Here is a 20762-nt window from a genome sequence, read left to right as displayed (position 1 = left end):
CTATCCTGGACTGCTTAATGCTTCTCAAGACAATAGTTCCTCCACCAAGAGTGAACACTGACCCAAATGTCAATTTTCGACTATCTTTGTCTGATTGGAAATCAGAATCAGTGTATCAAGTAGGGTTTAGCTCACCCTTTTATATATCAGCATATAGTCTCTCATTCTCCTAAGATACTTGAGTATAACATTTGGCTGCAAGCCTCTCTTTGAAAGTCTCTACTGTCCCATCTAGACCTCTTTTCTTCTTGTATATCCACTTACACGCTATGGGCCTGACATCTTCAGGAGGATCCACAAGTTCCTAGACAGAATTGGAATACATCTGTAACGTCCTGGTTACCCCAGAACAGTTACGGTGAATGGTGGACCAGAATTTTGACCCGCTACCCGAGTCCTTTGGTCAAAAACGTGCTCTAAGTGTAATTAACAGGTTAAGGTGAAAAACTAATAAGAAGGGAATGGATATTTTCATTACAAACTGCTCTGCAGAGCTAATCAAAACATTTACAAGTTGTTCTCAGTACAAAACGGTCACTACTACTTCAAATTTACAATCCCGCCGACCTAAGCGGCAAAATAGGGTAAACCCCCTAGTTCCTCTGAGAACGCCTTGGCCGTGGTGGTCAAGCGGACGCATATGTACACATCACCACCTAAGCTCTCCACTCAAGGCTGGGTGAGCTTTTCTTTCCCTTTACCTGCACCACATAGCACCCATGAGCCAAGGCCTAGCAAGAAAAGCATAATAAAGCATGATATAATATCAACAATGATTGTAATAATCATTCAGGACCAACAGTCCAAACAAATAGGTGACAATCGCAAAAGTCACTAATATGGGGACAACACCCTTTAGCCATGTGACGATAAGATCACCAGGGCCTAACAGATAAGTGAGCATCTCACTAGCTTTAACAGGATAGGTGCATGGTGATTAGTCACCAACATAACCTCCCTCATGACTCTAGAGTCATATCTATGGAACAGCGTTCCCTAGCCATGTGACAAGCAGTCACCGGGGCCATATGCCCTGGCTCTGTATAACTAGTCTCAGACTAGCTAAGTGCTTATAAGTTCATCGACCTTAGATTCGGTCCAGTGTTAATGCCTTAGAGCCATTCAACACTGATATCGATTAGATCTAATCTTAATTCGGCCCTGCGTTCAGGATGCCCATGCCGTTTCTGACTCTTAGGTCAGAGTCCCTGACTAGTCAGTGCCATATACAAGTAATTAACATTCACTAGCATTTAATATGCAATCCATGTCCACATACATCAATCAACATGCCTCAATAGCCAACATGCATGTCATATATACATAGGGTGCAGTTATCTTACCTCAGGTTCGAGCGAGAAATATAACAAGGACGACCCCTGAGAACGATCGATCTTTTAGTTCCTTAGCGGTTACCTAGTCACAACCAATTATAACCTCCATTAATGAGAATCCACATAAAAAGGGTCTTAACCTAAGCACCACTCTCGAGACCTCGAAACATGCCCACACGGTGAGTATATTCGATCCCGGGCCTTAAGGATTGAAACCCTAAGTCAAAAACCCTTAAAAACACTCAAAACAGGACTTAGAAGGAACAGGGTAGCGCTACAGCGCTCAACCCCTAGCGCCCCAGCGCTATACTCAGAACCACCAACATACCAAAAACCCTCCTGAGGAGCGCTGTAGTGCCCTAGGGTGGGCGCTATAGCGCTACCTCCAGACCAGCACTGCCCTGAACCGACCTTCTTCAACTCCTTTGATTCTAACCTGATTCCCAAGCTTCCAAATCCCATTCTTAATGCCAAATGAACCCAAAAACCATCCTAACACATCCCAAACATCACAAGCATAGGAACCCTAGCCAAAACCCCCAACAAAACCAAGAATTCACCCTAGAAATCTCAGCTGCAAAACCAAACCAAAATAGGGCAAACCAGAGGAATCTATGGTTAGAAACTTACCCAAAGCTCAGCTTATAATGCTCTTCAATGGAGGAATACACTCCCAAACTCCCAAGGCTTGCTTCCCAAGCTAGAATCCTCTAGATTGGTTCAAAAACCACAAAGAAAGGTGAAGAGAAGAAGGTACGGGAGAACTCTTAAACATGCTCTGTTTTTCACTATCTTCTTTCAGCCAACACCAGGTATATCTATCCTAGGGGTGAAATGTCCATTTTACCCCTAGGTCAATTAATAGTTTCTAAAGACTCCCAAGGGCGTATTTGGTACTTTCCTCCTATCTCGTTAATCATAATTAATGCTCTCCAATTCCCGCTATTCTCAATAATCTCAAACACCAATAATTCACATCCCGTTACACTTTAATACCCGGTAACGCTCGAATCATTAAAAACACTCCGAGACTCAACCCAAGCCTCGGTCTTAAACTTGTTGTGACTAACCCGCTAATATATAATCCAAGACCGTCTCATGCCGAATAGCTCGAACCAACCCACATTGTAATGTGGTCTGAACACATATCATCGACAATTATACAATTATACCCTCAACGGGTCAAATTACCACCACACCCCTGTAATTAAAAACGTGGACTCACATGCATGCATTTAACATCATATTATAATATAATTCACATATACATGCATAATATCATTTAATGGCATAATTAAACAAGTATGGCCCTCCCGATCTACTAATCTCGCCATTAAACCACATTGGAGAATTCGAGGCATTACAACTATCCCCTCCTTACAGAAATTCCGTCCTCGAAATTTACCTGAACAGCTTAGGATATGATTCTGCATGTCTGACTCCAGATCCCAGGTCGCTTCCTCGGCCTTGCTGTTCCTCCACAATACCTTAACCAAAGGTATCGTCTTGTTTCTGAGGACTTTATCTTTTCTGTCGAGTATCTGGACAGGCTGTTCCTCATAGGAGAGATCTGCCTCAAGCTCTAGATCTTCATAGGTCAAAACATGATTAACATCAGGCACATACCTCTAGAGCTGAAACATGGAATACATTATGCACAGCAGACAAAGCTGGAGGCAAAGCCAACCTGTAAGCCACTTGACCAATCCTCTCCAGGATCTCAAATGGACCTACATATCTGGGACTCAGCTTGCCTTTCTTCCCAAACCTTCTCACCCCTTTCCATGGCGAGACTCTAAGGAAGACATAGTCTCCTACCTGGAACTCCACGTTCCTACATTTGGGATCTGCATAGCTCTTCTGTCTACTATGAGAAGTAAGCATTCTAGCTCTAATCTTCTCTATGGCCTCATTGGTCCTCTGAACTGCCTCAGGACCTAAGTATCTCCTTTCACCTGTCTCATCCCAATGAATGGGAGACGTACATTTCCTACCATACAACATTTCATAAGGTGCAACCCCAATGGTAGACTGATAACTGTTGTTCTAGGAGAACTCTATTAAAGGCAGATACTTACTCCAAGATCCACCAAAGTCCAGCACACATGCTCTCAGCATGTCTTCCAATATCTGGATCGTCCTCTTAGATTGCCCATCTGTCTGAGGATGATAAGCAGTACTGAACTTTAATTATGTCCCCATGGCTTTCTACAAACTTCCCCAAAACTTGGAAGTAAAAGTAGGGTCCCGATCTGACACGATTGACCTAGGCGCACCATGGAGCCGCACGATCTCTCTCACATAGTGATCTGCATACTGGTCAACTGTATAAGTAGTCCTCACTGGCAGAAAGTGAGCTGACTTGGTGTAGCGATCCACTATCACCCAAATAGAATCATGCTGACCAACAGTCCTGGGTAAGCCCACCACAAAATCCATTGTGATGTCTTCCCACTTCCACTCTGGGATATCCAAAGGCTGTAGTAGCCCTGCCGGCCTCTGATGCTCAGCCTTGACCTGTTGACATGTCAAGCACTTAGCCACATACTCTACTACATCTCTCTTCATCCCTGGCCACCAATACAACGATCTCACATCTTGATACATCTTTGTGGTGCCTGGATGCAAAGAGTAAGGTGTAGTATGAGATTCATCCAGAATCTCTCGCCTCAATGCAGTGTCTAACGGAACACATATCCGCCCCTTGTATCTCAACAAGCCTAACTCAGACACTGAATAATCTCTGGACACTCCAGCCAGAACATCCTCTCTAATCTTGATCAACTGTGGATCACTCAGCTGACCCTCCTTAATTCTCTCCAACAGCGTAGACTGTAGCGTAATGTTAGACAACTGGCCCACCATCAACTCTATACCAGCTCTGGTCATATCATCTACTAACTCTCTGGCTATCAGCCTCATACCATGAATCTGCCCCGGACCCTTCCGACTTAAAGCATCAGCTACCACGTTGGCTTTTCCTGGATGATACAGGATCTCACAATCATAATCTTTTACTAATTCCAGCCAACGCCTTTGCCTCATATTAAGATCTTTCTGGGTGAAGAAGTACTTCAGGCTCTTGTGGTCTGTATAAATTTCACACTTTTCTCCATAGAGATAGTGCCTCCATATCTTCAGAGAAAAAACCACAGCTGCTAACTCTAAATCATGAGTAGGATACCTCTTTTCATACTCCTTCAACTGACGGGAAGCATAGGAAATTACCTTCTCTGATTGCATCAAAACACAGCCCAAACCCTGATGAGAAGCATCACAGTAAATCACAAACTTCTCCTGACCTATTGGAAGACTCAGAATCGGGGCTGTAATCAACCTCTGCTTCAATTCCTGGAAGCTGTTCTCACATTTGTCTAACCACACAAATTTCTGACTCTTGCGTGTCAGTTCAGTCAAAGCACTAGCTATCTTGGAGAACCCTTCCACGAAACGTCTATAATACCTTGCCAATCCAATGAAACTTCTAACTTCAGAAACATTCTTTGGCCTTGGCCAATCTCTGACCGCTTCGATCTTTGCTGGATCCACTTTAATCCCCTCCTTACTGACAATATGTCCAAGAAAAGATACCTGAGACAACCAGAATTCACATTTCTTGAACTTAGCAAACAGCCTGTGTTCCCTCAGTCTCTGTAGAACCAATCTCAAGTGATACTCATGTTCTGACTTTGACTGAGAATATACCAGAATGTCATCAATAAAGACAATCACAAACTGGTCTAGATAATCCTTGAATACTCTGTTCATCAAATCCATAAACGCAGCAGGGGCATTAGTCAATCCAAATGACATAACTAGAAACTCATAATGCCCATACCTGGTACAGAAAGAAGTCTTAGGTATATCTCCCTCCTTGACCCTTAACTGATGCTAACCAGAATGAAGGTCGATCTTAGAGAATACATTCTTGCCTTGCAACTGATCGAACAGATCATCTATCCTTGGCAAAGGATACTTATTCTTAATTGTCAACTTATTCAGTTCCATGTAATCAATACACATTCTCAGAGAACCATCCTTTTTCTTTACAAACAGGACTGGCGCGCCCCAAGGTGAAAAGCTAGGTCTGATAAAACCCAAATCCAACAGTTCTTGCAACTGCACTTTTAATTCTTTCAACTCAGCTGGGGCCATTCTGTAAGGCGCTCTAGACACTGGCTCCGTCCCTGGTGCCAGTTCTATAACGAACTCAATTTCTCTATGCGGTGGCAACCCAGGCAAATCTTCTGGAAACACATCCAGAAACTCACAAACTAATCAGGTATCCTCTGGTCTCACTGGCACGACCTGGGTGGTATCAACCACACTGGCTAAGAATCCAATGCAACCTCCTTGCAATAAATCCCTAGCCCTCAATGCAGAAATCATAGGAATACGAGGTCCATGCACAACACCAACAAACACAAAAGGATCCTCACCTTCAGGCTCAAAGGTGACCATCTTCCTTCTGCAGTCAATGGTTGCCCCATACTTTTCCAACCAGTCCATACCCAGTATCATATCAAAGTCGGTTATAACCAACTCTATTAAATCCACTGATAGCTCTCTGCCCTCTACTGTCACTGGCAAGGATCTGACCCACCTCCTGGATACCACTAACTCTCCAGTGGGTAACAAGGTACCAAACCCCACAGCATAAAAATCACAAGGCCTACACAGTCTATCAATAACACGACTAGCAACAAAAGAATGTGTAGCACCAGAATCAATCAACACATTGTAAGGGGTTCCAGCACTAAGAAGCTGACCTGTAACAACTGAGGGAGAAGCCTCAGCTTCTGCTTGAGTCAGCGCAAACACTCGAGCTGGGGCCGAGTTGTCCGCCTTTCTAGGTTCTTCTTTTCTTGCCTTAGGGCAATCCTTTTTAAGATGACCTACTGCTCCACATGAGAAGCATGCCTTTGCCTTACATTCTCCCAAGTGATGCCTCTTGCATCTTGGGCACTCTGGATAAGACTTCCAAGCTTCACTACCTCCTGGACGACCCATAGAAATACCACGGGGCCTCATGTCAGGACCTAGAACTGGGAAGGTGTCAGGAACCTTCCTCTTCTGATCATTGGGGCCAACACCCCTAACTGAACCCACAAATGGAGGACCTGGCCTCCTGAAATCCTTTCTGGCTGCACTGTCATGCCAGATCTTGATCTCCATACTCTCAGCTGTGAGTGCCTTCTCCACCACCTGTTCATAGGTAGTAACCACTGCCACAGTGGTGATACGTACATCTTGGGCTAACCTAGGCTGTAGCCCCTGCAAGAATCTCTCTCTCTCCTGGTCCCATCAGTGGGCACCAGCTCCTTGGCAAACTTCGCCAAACGATCGAATTTCAAGGCATACTCAGTAACTGATAAGTTCCCCTGAAGTAGCCTAATGAACTCCTCGGCCTTTGCCGCTTTAATAACATCATTATAATATTTTTCATTGAATAGAGTCTGAAACTCTTCCCAAGTCAAAGCATTAACATTCTTGGTCTGGGTAATCACTTCCCACCAAATTCGAGCATCCTCCCGAAACATATAGGTGGCATAGGCCACCCTCTCATTACCAGATACCCTCATAAAATCAAGGATAGTGGTAATCATACTCATCCATTGTTCAGCCTTGGCAGGATCTGCATTGCCCTCAAATACTGAAGGTTGTTCTTTCTGAACCTTTCATATAAAGGCTCCCATTTATTCCCAACCTCAGGCAGCTGCTGGCACCAACACAGGAGGTGCCTCTGATCCACTGGCCACTGTAGGCCCTTGCTGTTGTTTCAAGAGACGAAGCTCTTCTCCCTGTTTCAATATAGTAGCATGCAAATCACTGACTATCTGCTGCCAGTTTACAGGAGCTGGCTGTGGAATCTAAGACTGGTCATTTTCCTGACCCTGGCTATTATTATTATTCTGGCCCTGATCACTCTGGCCAGCTGATGTGTCTGTCTGTCTCGGATTCATAATTCTGTCACTGATACCTTGCTGAAATAATGATCAATACGGCCAGTCAGGTAGTAATAACTAAACATCTTGCCGCCTTACGGTCCAAGAACAAATAGACAATTACCACATTTCACAGTCATACAGATATTCAAGCAGATACATGTCTATAGCATTTAGCACTCAGCATGTATCACATAATGGTTCACAATCAATCATACTTATAAGTATGTTCCAGCAATTCCCAGTACTAATAAGCACACAGTTGGTGAGGATATAACATTTCAGGGCACGGGTTTAACATAGTGCTTCATGCACACAGGTAAAGCATATATACCATATTTAAGCAGTTATACATATAACTACATAAATAGTTACCAAACCATGAGTCGAGCTTGACTTCAGTGATGTGTGTACATGCCCAGCTAGTCTACAGGAATCCTAACCTTGGCATTGCTCTGATACCAAGTTGTAACGTCTTGGTTACCCCAGAACAGTTACGGTGAACGGTGGACCAGAAATTTGACCCGCTACCCAAGTCCTTTGGTCAAAAACGTGATTTAAGTGTAATTAACAGGTTAAGGTGAATAACTAATAAGAAGGGAATGGATATTTTCATTACAAACTGCTCTGCAGAGCTAATCAAAACATTTACAAGTTGTTCTCAGTACAAAACGGTCACTACTACTTCAAATTTACAATCCCGCCGACCTAAGCAGAAAAATAGGGTAAACCCCCTAGTTCCTCTGAGAACGCCTTGGCCTTGGTGGTCAAGCGGCCGCATATGTACACATCACCACCTAAGCTCTCCACCCATGGCTGGGTGAGCTTTTCTTTCCCTTTACCTGCACCACATAGCACCCATGAGCCAAGGCCCAGCAAGAAATGCATAATAAAGCATGATATAATATCAACAATGATCGTAATAATCATTCAAGACCAACAGTCCAAAAAAATAGGTGACAGTCGCAAAAGTCACTAATATGGGGACAACACCCTTTAGCCATGTGACGATAGGATCACCAGGGCCTAACAGATAAGTGAGCATCTCACTAGCTTTAACAGGATAGGTGCATGGTGATTAGTCACCAACATAACCTCCCTCATGACTCTAGAGTCATATCTATGGAACAACGTTCCCTAGCCATGTGACAAGCAGTCACCGGGGCCATATGCCCTGGCTCTGTATAACTAGTCTCAGACTAGTTAAGTGCTTATAAGTTCATCGACCTTAGATTCGGTCCAGTGTTAATGCCTTAGAGCCATTCAACACTGATATCGATTAGATCTAATCTTCATTCGGCCCTGCGTTCAGGATGCCCATGTCGTTTCTGACTCTTAGGTTAGAGTCCCTGACTAGTCAGTGCCATATACAAGTAATTAACATTCACTAGCATTTAATATGCAATCCATGTCCACATACATCAATCAACATGCCTCAATAGCCAACATGCATGTCATATATACACAGGGTGCAGTTTCCTTACCTCAGGTTCGAGCGAGAAATATAACAAGGACGACCCCTGAGAACGATCGATCTTTTAGTTCCTTAGCGGTTACCTAGTCACAACCAATTATAACATCCATTAATGAGAATCCACATAAAAAGGGTCTTAACCTAAGCACCACTCTCGGGACCTCGAAACATGCCCACATGGTGAGTAGATTCGATCCCGGGCTTTAAGGATTGAAACCCCAAGTCAAAAACCCTTAAAAACACTCAAAACGGGACTTAGAAGGAACAGGGTAGCGCTACAGCGCTCAACCCCTAGCACCCCAACACTATACTCAGAACCACCAACATACCAAAAACCCTCCTGAGGAGCGCTGCAGCGCCCTAGGGTGGGCGCTATAGAGCTACCTCCAGACCAGCACTGCCCTGAACCGACCTTCTTCAACTCCTTTGATTCTAACCTGATTCCCAAGCTTCCAAATCCCATTCTTAATGCCAAATGAACCCAAAAACCATCCTAACACATCCCAAACATCACAAGCATAGGAACCCTAGCCAAAACCCCCAACAAAACCAAGAATTCACCCTAGAAATCTCAGCTGCAAAACCAAACCAAAACAGGGCAAACTAGAGGAATCTATGGTTAGAAACTTACCCAAAGCTCAGTTTATGATGCTCTTCAATGGAGGAATACACTCCCAAACTCCCAAGGCTTGCTTCCCAAGCTAGAATCCTCTAGATTGGTTCAAAAACCACAAAGAAAGGTGAAGAGAAGAAGGTACGGGAGAACTCTTAAACATGCTCTGTTTTTCACTATCTTCTTTCAGCCAACACCAGGTATATCTATCCTAGGGGTGAAATGTCCATTTTACCCCTAGGTCAATTAATAGTTTCTAAAGACTCCCAAGGGCGTATTTGGTACTTTCCTCCTATCTCGTTAATCATAATTAACGCTCTCCAATTCCCGCTATTCTCAATAATCTCAAACACCAATAATTCACATCACGTTACCCTTTAATACCCGGTAACGCTCTAATCATTAAAAACACTCCGAGACTCAACCCAAGCCTCGGTCTTAAACCTGTTGTGACTAAACCGCTAATCAATAATCCTAGACCGTCTCATGCCGAATAGCTCGAACCGACCCACATTGTAATGTGGTCTGAACACATATCATCGACATGCATACAATTATACCCTCAACGGGTCAAATTACCATCACACCCCTGTAATTAAAAACGTGGACCCACATGCATGCATTTAACATCATATTATAATATAATTAACATATACATGCATAATATCATTTAATGGCATAATTAAACAAGTATGGCCCTCCCGGCCTACTAATCCTGCCATTAAACCACATTGGAGAATTTGGGGCATTACAACATCGATTCCATTTCTTGGTTCATGGATTCTTGCCATTTCTCCTTTCTAGGATCATCCGTTGCCTCTTTAAAGGTTAATGGTTCATCCTTGTCTGTATCAAAAACAAGGACATCTTCCTCATGATCGTAGTCAATAGGTAGTCTCACAATCCTCCTACTACGACGTTGCACAGGGGTTTCTTTTTTAGGAATCATGGTTTCCTTGGTTTGTCGTTTATCATTTAACGATGAAAATGATTGTGATGGAATCTTATCATCCGTGAGTTCCTTCAATACTACCTTGCTCTGAGGTTTATAGTTATTCATATAGTCTTGTTCAAGGAAGGTCGCATTTGTTGAAACAAATACCTTTTGATCCTAGTGACTATAGAAATAACCACCTCTTGTTTCTGGAGCGTAGCCAACAAAAATGCACACTTCCAACCTTGATTCAAGATTCCCTGATTTAGGTCCAAGAACATGAGCAGGACAGCCCCAAATGCAGAAATGGTGCAAACTAGGTTTGTTTCCATTCCACAGTTCCAGTGGCGTTTTGCTAATGGTCTTAGATGGGACTACATTAAAAATGCATGTCACTGTTTTAAGTGCATATCCCCAGAATGAGAGAGGAAGAGCAGAGTAAGTTAACATAGACCTGACCATGTCCAACAAGGTCCTGTTTCTTCTTTCAGAAACACCATTTTGCTATGGCATTCATGGTGCTGTGAGTTGGGATAGAATACCATGCTCTAGCAAGGAATCTTTGAATTCTAAATCCAAATATTCTCCACCTCGATTAGATCAAAGTGTCTTTAGAGTCTTACCTAATTGCTTCTCAGCCTCAGCTTTGAATTCTTAAAACTTACCAAAGGTTTCAGATTTCCTAAGCATTAGGTAAGTATGAACATATCTTGAGTAATCTTCAATAAAAGTGATGAAATACTCATACCCACCTCTTGCTAGTACATTGACTGGACCACAGAGATCGCTGTGTACAAGATCCAAAGGTTCTTTGGTTCTATTGCCTTTCACTGAGAAAGGACATTTGGTCATTTTTCCTTCTAAGCAAGATTCACAAACCGGAAGAGTTCCAACTCTTAGTTCTCTCAAAGGTCCATCTTTTGTTAACCGGTTTATCCTATCTAGTCCTATATGACAAATTCTAAGATGCCAAAGATATGTGTCATCCTCGTTTATAACTTTTTTTCTTTTTTTACCTTATGGTTTTGCTACTTTAAATAATTCTGAATTATTGAGCGTTCATTCATTTGGTTTGAGCATATACAATCTGTTATTATGTTCTGCTTGACATATTTTGAAACCATTCTTTGAAATAACAATCACATTATTATTAAAAGAAATATCAAAAACTTGTTCATGCAACATAGATAAAGAAACTAAGTTTCTAGAAAATCCAGGAATAAAATAAACATTGTCAAAAACTAAATAATAGTTCCCAAAATTTAAACAGTCGTTCCATTTGCTCTTGCTGAAACGAGAGCTCCACTTCCAACTCGCATGATCACCTCGCCATCTGCCAGCTCCCTTGATGACTCAAGTATCTGCATGGAAGAATAAGCATGGTTAGTGGCTCTTGATTCTAAAACCCAATATGACATATTGCCCTCCACAACACAAGCTTCAAGTACCAACAAATCATATTTACCTTTCTTTTTTAGCTTAGAGAGATACTTCTTGTAGTTTCTCTTCCAGTGACCTTCAACTACACAGTGGAAACATTTTCCTTTTGGTTCTTTCTTCTTGGAGTTGTTGTGACTTTTTTTCCGCCTTCACTTTTGGTGCCTTCTTGCCATTATCTTGGAGTTTTTGCCCTTTCCTTTGTCCTTATTATTGTTCTTCTTTCTCTTCTTGGATTTCTCCTCAGAGTTTTAAGGTTTCTCCTCTACCACATTTTCTTCAGTCTATTTTGTAATGGATTTGTTAAGAGACTCAAATGTCTGCACTTCATTCAACAGCTGGGTCATGTTGAATTCCAACTTATTCATAATATAGTTGGTGGTGAATGCAGAAAAGGCAGGAGTGAGAGATTCCAGTTGATGCTTACTTGTGTACGCTCATCAATGATGACTCCGTGTATTTCTACTTCATGCATCACATTAATCATGTGTAAAACATGTTCTTGTACAAAAACACCTTTCTTCATCTTAGTAGTCATGTAGTGTTGACTTGTTTTTTAGCCAACTAATGCAGAGAGAAATCATTAATTAGAGAGCTTTCAATTAGACAATCAATGCACCATAAATGACCCATGAACCTGATAAAAACGAGTAATAAATAATAAAAAACACTAGGATTTATAGAGGTTCGGCCCCAAGGATTGGTAACGACCTACTTCCTCTTAGATTTTTATTGATCTTAAGGGTTTACACAAGATAACTAGTGAATACATGTAGATTTCTAAGTGTAAATAACAATATAGAATGACATAATCATTGCTAAGTATCAAGCCAGGCTGCTCAGTACGTTTTTAATACTGGTCGGTAGGTAATTTCTCTAAACCCCCTCCACTGTGGTAGAGGGTTCATAGTTATACTGCTTCTGATGCCCAGGAGTTGCGCCCGAGTGTAACTGATGGGAAATATCCCTATATTCTCGCAGGTAGTTATAGTCCTATTTGTTAGGAGGTTTGACCAAGTCTTCAGGGTTGTTAGGCACTCTTTGTGGGTGGTTGGGCAATTTTTGTGGAGTGCTAATGGAGAGTGTAACTGCTTCAATCTGGGCAGGTATGTATGTTCGTCATACCAACCAGTTGCTCTCCTGGCAAGCTTACCAAGCAGTGACCATTACATTGATTAGCAAGTTTCCTGGGGGTTCTGTTGAGCAGCTGAGCTTCTAGAGATAGTATGTCAAGTAGTAACTGGTTGTATACCTTGCAGGTATACACCAACCAACCTGTCGAGGAGTTTGCCCAGCCTACTCCACATGTCCAATTCTAGTGCCACGTCATACATGTCAATTTTTGGGATAACATTTTACCCTAAGTTTTCAATGGTGTAAAGGTAGCTTGGAAACTTTTCTTCTGGGACCATACTGTCTAGCTTGGTCAGGGGTACACACCCCTTGCTACGTGGCATAACACTTGGTGTAGTTAGTAGCCTTAGAATTTCCAAGAAATAACCTTTCATTTTTCCCGACTCTTTTTGAAACCATGAAGCGCCATAATGCTCCTCTACTAATTGTACCGTGCAGTTACCAAAAAGTGGCTAACGTACCTGACGGTTGAGGCGACACGATTGGAAGGACATGCTGATGTGTCTTGGGAGGAGTACCTACAACAGTTGAAGAGATGGCTCATCAATGTCATGATAGAAGAGAAGATGTTGCACCTAGCTTATAAATAGCCTCCTTCTTCCCTAATATAATTTTTCACTCTCCCTCTTCTAGACATTACCAGTACTCGGAGCTCTTCAAACCTCAAACTCCCACATCGACCATTGCTCAGTCGTGCTCTACTGAGGTTCTTTACACCGCACTCCCTCCAGCCACTTGCTACCAGCAAGTCTTCCATTTTCCCTTTCGTTATTCTTGGAAGTCATGCAAAACACTTTCTTTTTTCTTTACATTTTTTTCATTGTGATCGTGGGTAGCTTTCTTGATAAATCCCTAGATTTCTTGAATAAATGTTGCTTGAATCTGTAAATAGATGAATATTTTGAGTAGCTTTTGGCCTGGGTAATCTATTTGAACCTCTAATTTTGTAAAAAATTGGTTAACGTCCCTTTTTTGTTGATTTACTCTCGGTGTTCTTGAAGAACACAAAGAACACCACTCAAAAAACATTTTTGGGGAAAACCCTTAACTTTCTCGAGTTCACTTGCTTTTAATCTGATCTGCCTTCTGTTCGGTATGTCGTTCCGTGTATGTTTTGGGCTTATCGGTATAACCTATGACATCCTTATCGACTAGCACTGTTTGGTGCTCTCGCCTCACCTTTCCCTTTTTCTTGTAAACGTAGAGGGAATGTGACCACCAAACTAGCTTGTAACTCATCACTTGGAACAATTAATGGCCCGCATCAAACAAACTAATCGTGGTGCGGAGGAGGAAGATCCCCATGTGGCACGTCAGGCCACCGCTGGGGATGCGTAGGAGGTCCCACCCATTGAGGAAGAGCCAAACACCTCAAGGTAGGAAGGGGAAGCTGAAACGGACTACGCCAAAGAGATTTATACCGAGGCCATTCTTAACCCCGCATTAGAGACAGAGGAGGCCCCCTGTGCGTAGCACCTACTAGCACTATTTCTAACAAATAGTTGTAGAACATCAAAGAAAATTTCAATCTCGAAGATGTTTCCATCCTCAAACCTACTGCTGTATAGTCAATCGAGCACCCTGGACCCCAATACTGCCCCTGGAGCAGATTTCATATTAATGTTGGCGCCACCCTTCTACTTCTTCCATACTTCCGTAGTGTGGCAGATTATTTTGGGCTTTGCTCTATCCAAATTTGTCCAAAGGGCATCTGGTTCCTCTCAGTCCTCTATGTTTTGTACAAATCCTTAAACTGGCCAATGCCGATTGCACACAAAAAAATTATCTCTTTGACCTCAAGTTCACTCCTCGACAAGGTAGGTTAGGGTATTTTTACTTTAGCCACTGAGACTCCAACATTTACTTAGCGAATACAGAAGGTATCTCCAAGGTTGGGGAGTATGCCAGCCAATACTTCGTCACAGAAAACATTGCTGCTAATCACATGTCCTTTCGTCGCAACGACCCCTTTAGCTGGCTAGCCCCCACGAGAGAGATGGAGATAAGGGCCAAAGAACTAGATGCTATGGACCCTTTCAGTAAAGATTTGGTGGCCTTGACCACTGGAGAAAGACTTGTATCTGTTGGGCTCTACCCTGATCCCAAGATGAGGGCCAAGGGTGCCACCCTTACGAGGAAATCGTCTAGGAAATCTCTGTCCAGTGCTAGGTCGCCTAGTCCATCACCTAGCAAGAAGCAAACCAAGTCATCAATTCCTCTATCCATACCTTGCGTAGCCCACTGAAAAAGAAATCAAGGAGCCCACTTAGCAAGTTGCTCTCAAAACTGTCACTGTCCCCCAGCCTGGAAAGGGCAAGTAGATTGCAGTAGAGCATATAGATTCAGACTCATCAACCAGTGATGGTGATCTTCCGCTTGAGACAATCGACTACTCGGGGGAAGCCGAAGAGGGTGATCTGACTGTCTTCTCACAATTTTCTTTTACTTTTGCTTAATTATGATTTTTTGCTTGCTCTGACCCTGCTCGGCACCTTCACTAATCTTTTGCTTTTATTTTGCAGATATGTTGTCCGTATTTTGAAGAAATTTTCCCAGAAGCATACAAGTGATCCTAGCAGTGAGGTTCCCTCAACCAAGGGTCAGAAAGCTGATCCACCCTCTAAAGCTACCGCGCGGGTCGAGAAGACCCCTGATAAGACTTCGTCTAAAAAATTCCGCAAAAACCGTCACGTAAATCTGGCAAAAGCAAAAGACTCTCTACCGAGGAGGTTACTCGTACGGCCACTGCACCAGATCTGGTCAGCCCGAGCAAAGCTCCAGAAGGTGTTGTTGAGGACCCTATTGAAGAGGTCGACGAGCCTTTGAAGAAAGTCCAAGCCATCCAGCAAGGACATATAAAAAGGGTGTCTACCTCCCAAGATGAATTCATGGATACCCTCAATACTGAATCCCTAGAATACATCACTAGATCCAGTCTTCAGGATGTTGCTAGGGTAAATAATTGATCTGCTCGGTGTTTAACTAATTTTTCTCTTTTGTTACTTATTCTAAATTTCTTCATTTCATATTGCAGGGTATGCTGGCTCTTAGATACACTCATTACTAAGCCAAGAGGGTGATAAAACATGTGATTGGATTAGTGAAAGAGTTTTAGGACAAAGCCTCTTAAGTTTCCCAACTGACCAAGCAAGTTTGAAATCTTCAGCAGACCACCAAACAAATTTCCAAAGAAAATGAGGGACGCAAGACTGTCGTTGAGCAGAGGAATCATGACGTCAATCGACTGGAGAGAAGGGTGGAGGAGCTGAAAGAAATTTCCATGAGGAATGATACCGAGGGGAGAGTCGTTCAGGAAGATAGGGATGAACTAGCGAAGGCCCTTGATCAAGAGCAAGTTGGCAGGGTCGTTGATGCTGCGGCCTACGAGACTTTTGGCTTGAGCACTTTCTATGACTTATGGGTGCGCAATAAATGGGTGGATTATAGTTATCTGGGGGAGGCTTTCGATGATCTTATGCAATACTGCACTAAGAGAGAACAAGTCGAGGCCCAAACTGTGTCCACTGAATAGGTTCTAGTTATCCAGGTCCCTACTTTCTCCGTTGCCAAACAAGATAAACCTTCTGCTCCCAAGTATTCTACTCTATCTTCTGGTCTAAATGCTTCGACTGACACTTTTACTCCTGCCGACCAACCTCTTGCTTGCTGTTGACGATGAGAACTCGTCAACTATGTTAAGTCAAAAAACTCAAAGTTTAGTAAGATAATAACTAAGTGAGAATTTAGAATTGACTTGAGGAAAGATAAATGTAGATTAACAGTGGAGTAAAAAATCACATATTGCTTAATAGCCTTAGTATACAATAAATTTTCTGACCCCCCTCAATGATTAAGTGAGACCCTATTTATAGGTGAGCTCTAATGGCTCTTGGTACATTGTGGTCCCGAAGAGACAAGGAGTTGCATATCCAGGCTGTAGATGGTAGTGGTGTTGGAGGAGTGGTGGTCGACTCCAGTATATGTCAGGGGTCTGCAAAAATACTCATGCCTTGGTACCGTGTCGTACCTCCACTACTTGTCGGGTACGAACATCATAGGTGTGCTTGGGGAGTCTTTACTATGTACCATTCTAGTACTGCCACTAATTGTCTGGCGTGGAAATTGTGTCCGTACTCTAACTCCTCTTGGTTTGTAAGTGCTTTCCATACCTCTTCTGACTTCATATCAAATCATTGTAAGGTCTTCCCTAACCTTCCTCGAATGCATGTTCAAGAGGTCCTTGACTCTACATCTCATGAGACCCACAGGGAAAGAGGTGCCCCATTGGTGGCGCTTATCTTAGGGAGAGAGATAAGGCTTCTTCAACGAGGTCTTCTGCGCATGCAATGAGACATGATGCCCATGTGTGAGACGAGGGTCTCATTTTTCAAAACCATTGCCCCGCGGTCTCCATGCGCGAGATGCTCCTGGCGTGAGACACCCTTCCAGATGCGAGGCGCCTTCTTGGTATGAGGCACCCTCCAAGCGCGAGACACCCTTCCAAGCACGAGGCACCTTCTTGGTGTGAGGCACCTTCCAGGCGCGAGACCCTCTTGGCACAAGGCCCCCTCTAGGTGTGAGACACTCTCCAGCCGCGAGACACCCTCCAGGAGAAAGGTGCCTCCCTGGTGGGAGGTGCCTTCTTGGTGTGAGACCGTGATGGGTGCGAGACACTGTCCAGGCGCGAGACACCCTCCAGGCTCGAGGTGCCTTCCTGGTGCGAGGCACTTTCTTAGTGCGAGGCTATGATGGGCCCAAGGCGCCTACTGGGTACGAGGCCCTTCGGCTGGACGTGAGGTGCCATCGAGACTCAAGGTGCTACCCAAGGTGTGAGATGAGGGTCTCACTAGGCGTGAGACGCGGGCATGTTCGGGACCACCTTTGGAGTGTGTCACCTTGGGACTATATGCTATGCGCTTTTGGAAATTTTCCTATATCCATACTTTGTGTGGGACTTTTGCATCAACAACTTCTTGATAGTACATAGTAGTCGTTTGCTTCCAACATGTACTTGATGCCTTCGGTGACCCTTAGCCATTTATTTCAATAAGGGATCGAAACTTTTTTCCTTGGCAGATTTTTTCACTTGTCGTCCAGCCTCAAGACCAACCAACTGATCAGCTTCAAGACCTTTGAAACACTTTATTTTTTTATCTTTTCTTTATTGTTGCAAAGACACCAATGGCTGAGCCGATCAGCCTTTAATCTCAAGCAATCTTTTACTTTGGTCAAAACAGCATGGTCTAGCCAAGCAGCCTTTAATCTTGAGCAATATTTTACCTTTCTATAAAATGTTTCTCGTTTAAAGTATATATCTACTCGTGCCTTTATTTTTTCTTGTTACTCGGCGTATAATTTTTTTTGGAGTTGTGCGGCTTTGTAAATTGGAGCTGTTCAATTTTTTCTAATGACTTGTAAACAAAAAATGTTCAACCCTATCTACAGAAATTGTTTTATGGCCCTTTTTGTTGTCCGGTATATACCGAACAACGCGCAAGCACTTGAACATTAATAAAGATTAAAGTTTTTAAGTCCTTTTGATTACACACTTTTCTCTCTACTTGTCTATGTATGACTATGGTGCCCCCTAAATGACCGAGCAGGATTCATAACTCGTGGGTTATCTTCTTGGTCACTTGCTAATTGACCAAATTTGTTAGTAATAAATTGTTCGGGGGTACTTGGGTTCGCCAAAACCTACGAAGGTTTCATACACTGTCGACAATATGTGAAATAAATCACTAGTTAGCAAGATAATCATTGTAAAAATAAGGCTTGTACAAATGGACAAAAATCGTGTCTTATTGATTAAAAATCAACCATACAAGCTGCGTCGCTACAATGTAGCTTACATTCATAAATATTAATTATTACAATAAATGGGCAAATGTGCCTGTGCATAATTAATATAGCTAACTTGAGCTGGTCGATGGTATGGGCAGTTCGTGCCTGTACCGGCCAGTCAACGATCACTTAAAAGTGATCTTTATTTGTAGTACTTCCTCAAGTGTTCCCCATTCCAGTAATGGGGGACAGGTATTAACTGGAGATCTTGGTTATACCATGCTATCTTGTACGTGTCGGGTGGTACTATCTCTATGACTTGGTAAGGACCATCCCAGCTTGGCCCTAGCACTACTGCTTAGGCATCTCGAGTTTCTGGGAATACTCTTTGCAGGACTAGATCTCCCACGTCAATCTTTCGTTCCTTAACTCTAAAATTGAAGTACCGAGAAACTTTTTGCTAGTGGGAAGCTAGGCATATGTTGGACTTTTCGCGTCTTTCTTCAATCTGGTCTAAGGAATTGGCCATCAATTGATGGTTACGAACTTGATTGTATACTATATGTCGATGAGATGGTGAAGTCATCTCGATTGGCAGCATTGCATCATACCCATACGTGAGTGCAAAGGGGGTATCACCAATAGTTGTTCGCTCGGTAGTCCTGTATGACCAGAGTACCTTAGGCAATCTCTCAGGCCAGTTTCGTTTAGCCAGTTCTAGACACTTCTTCAGAATGTATTTGAGAATTTTGTTAACTGATTCTACCTGCCTATCTGCTTGAGGGTGCAAGACTGCTGAGAAACTTTTTGTGATGCTGTGCTCGGTACAGAAATCAGTGAACAGTTGGCTGTCAAACTGGGTGCCGTTGTCGGACACTATCTTCTGAGGTAGACCAAATCTACAGATTATATTTTTCACCACAAAGTCCTGTTCTTTTTTGGAAGTGATGGTTGCAAGTGGCTCGGCTTCCGTCCACTTGGTGAAGTAATCAACTGCCACGACTGCATACTGTACTCCCCTTTTCCCTTGGGTAGCCGACCAATAAGGACAATTCCCCAAATAACGAAGGTCCATGGACTTTGCATTTGAGTAAGCTCATTTGGGGATGCTCGGGGTATCTTTGCAAACCTCTGGCACTTGTCACATCTTCGAACATATGCAAAGGCATCTTCGTTCATAGTTTGATAGAAGAAGCCTTGCCTTAAAATCTTCTTAGACAGACTTTTCCCCCTGCATGGTTCCCACAGAAACCCTCATGTATCTCCTCCAACAATCGTCCTAATTTTTTTTTGGTTGACACACCTGAGTAATGGCATGGAGAAACCCCTTCTGTACATAACCCCATCAATGATAAGGTACTGAGCAGCTTTCCTCATTAATTTCCTAGATTCATTGTGACTGTTGGGTAGGACTCCATGTTCCAGATAAGCTGCAATCAGGGTCATTCGGGATGGAGTTTTTTCTATAAGAAAGACTGGTTATGGCAGGTTGATACTTGGTTTGACCACGTATTCAATAGGAACCATGTTAACTTTGTCCACCACAACACTACTGGCTAGTCTGGCCAGCACATCTTCTATGGCACTTTGTTCTCCTGGTATCTATTAGATGTTGTACCTCTTGAGCTGAGCGAGCAAGTCTTCGATCTTATCAAGACTGGCCATCATTTTTTCTCCCCGATCAATGTACTCACCAAGGACCTGATTGACAAGCAAGTGTGAATCATTGTACATGTCCAAGACTTTAGCCTTCACTTCCCTTGCTAACCTCAATCCTGCAATTAATGCTTCTGTGGATGCCAAAAATCCACCAAGGAAAAAAATCTATAGTCCCTGGTTAAAACCCCGTAAGTCTCTGCCTTTCTAGAGACTAAGTTACGTTATGCCAAGGAACCACGTACCATTATGCCTGGACAGACCCGCATGCTCAACAACACCATCTCGCCTCACATGCGGCCAAGGAGTCCCGTACAGTGATGCCTCGGCCAGGAGGACCTCACGCGCATGCTGATGGCCTCACACAAATGCTGGTGTCTCATCCAGGAGGGCCTCACGCGTGCGCTAGTGTCTCGGCCAGGAGGGCCTCGCGCGCACACCGGTGTCTCGC

General features: G+C 43.2%; 1 protein-coding gene across 1 annotated transcript; it reads right to left on the bottom strand.

The window, feature by feature from the left end:
* Nucleotides 1-19115: 19115 nt before the first annotated feature.
* On the bottom strand, nucleotides 19116-20101 carry LOC133830107 (uncharacterized). The gene is made up of 2 exons (XM_062260025.1): nucleotides 19959-20101; nucleotides 19116-19554 (listed from the first exon to the last, which is right to left on the bottom strand). The coding sequence occupies exons 1-2, from the start codon at nucleotides 20099-20101 to the stop codon at nucleotides 19116-19118; spliced, it is 582 nt and encodes a 193-aa protein (XP_062116009.1).
* Nucleotides 20102-20762: the final 661 nt, after the last annotated feature.

The sequence above is a fragment of the Humulus lupulus genome, chromosome 1 (genome assembly GCF_963169125.1).
Source record: "Humulus lupulus chromosome 1, drHumLupu1.1, whole genome shotgun sequence".
Lineage (NCBI taxonomy): Eukaryota > Viridiplantae > Streptophyta > Magnoliopsida > Rosales > Cannabaceae > Humulus > Humulus lupulus.
Note: the sequence above shows the minus strand (reverse complement) of the source record. Positions and strands in the feature narration are given on the sequence as shown.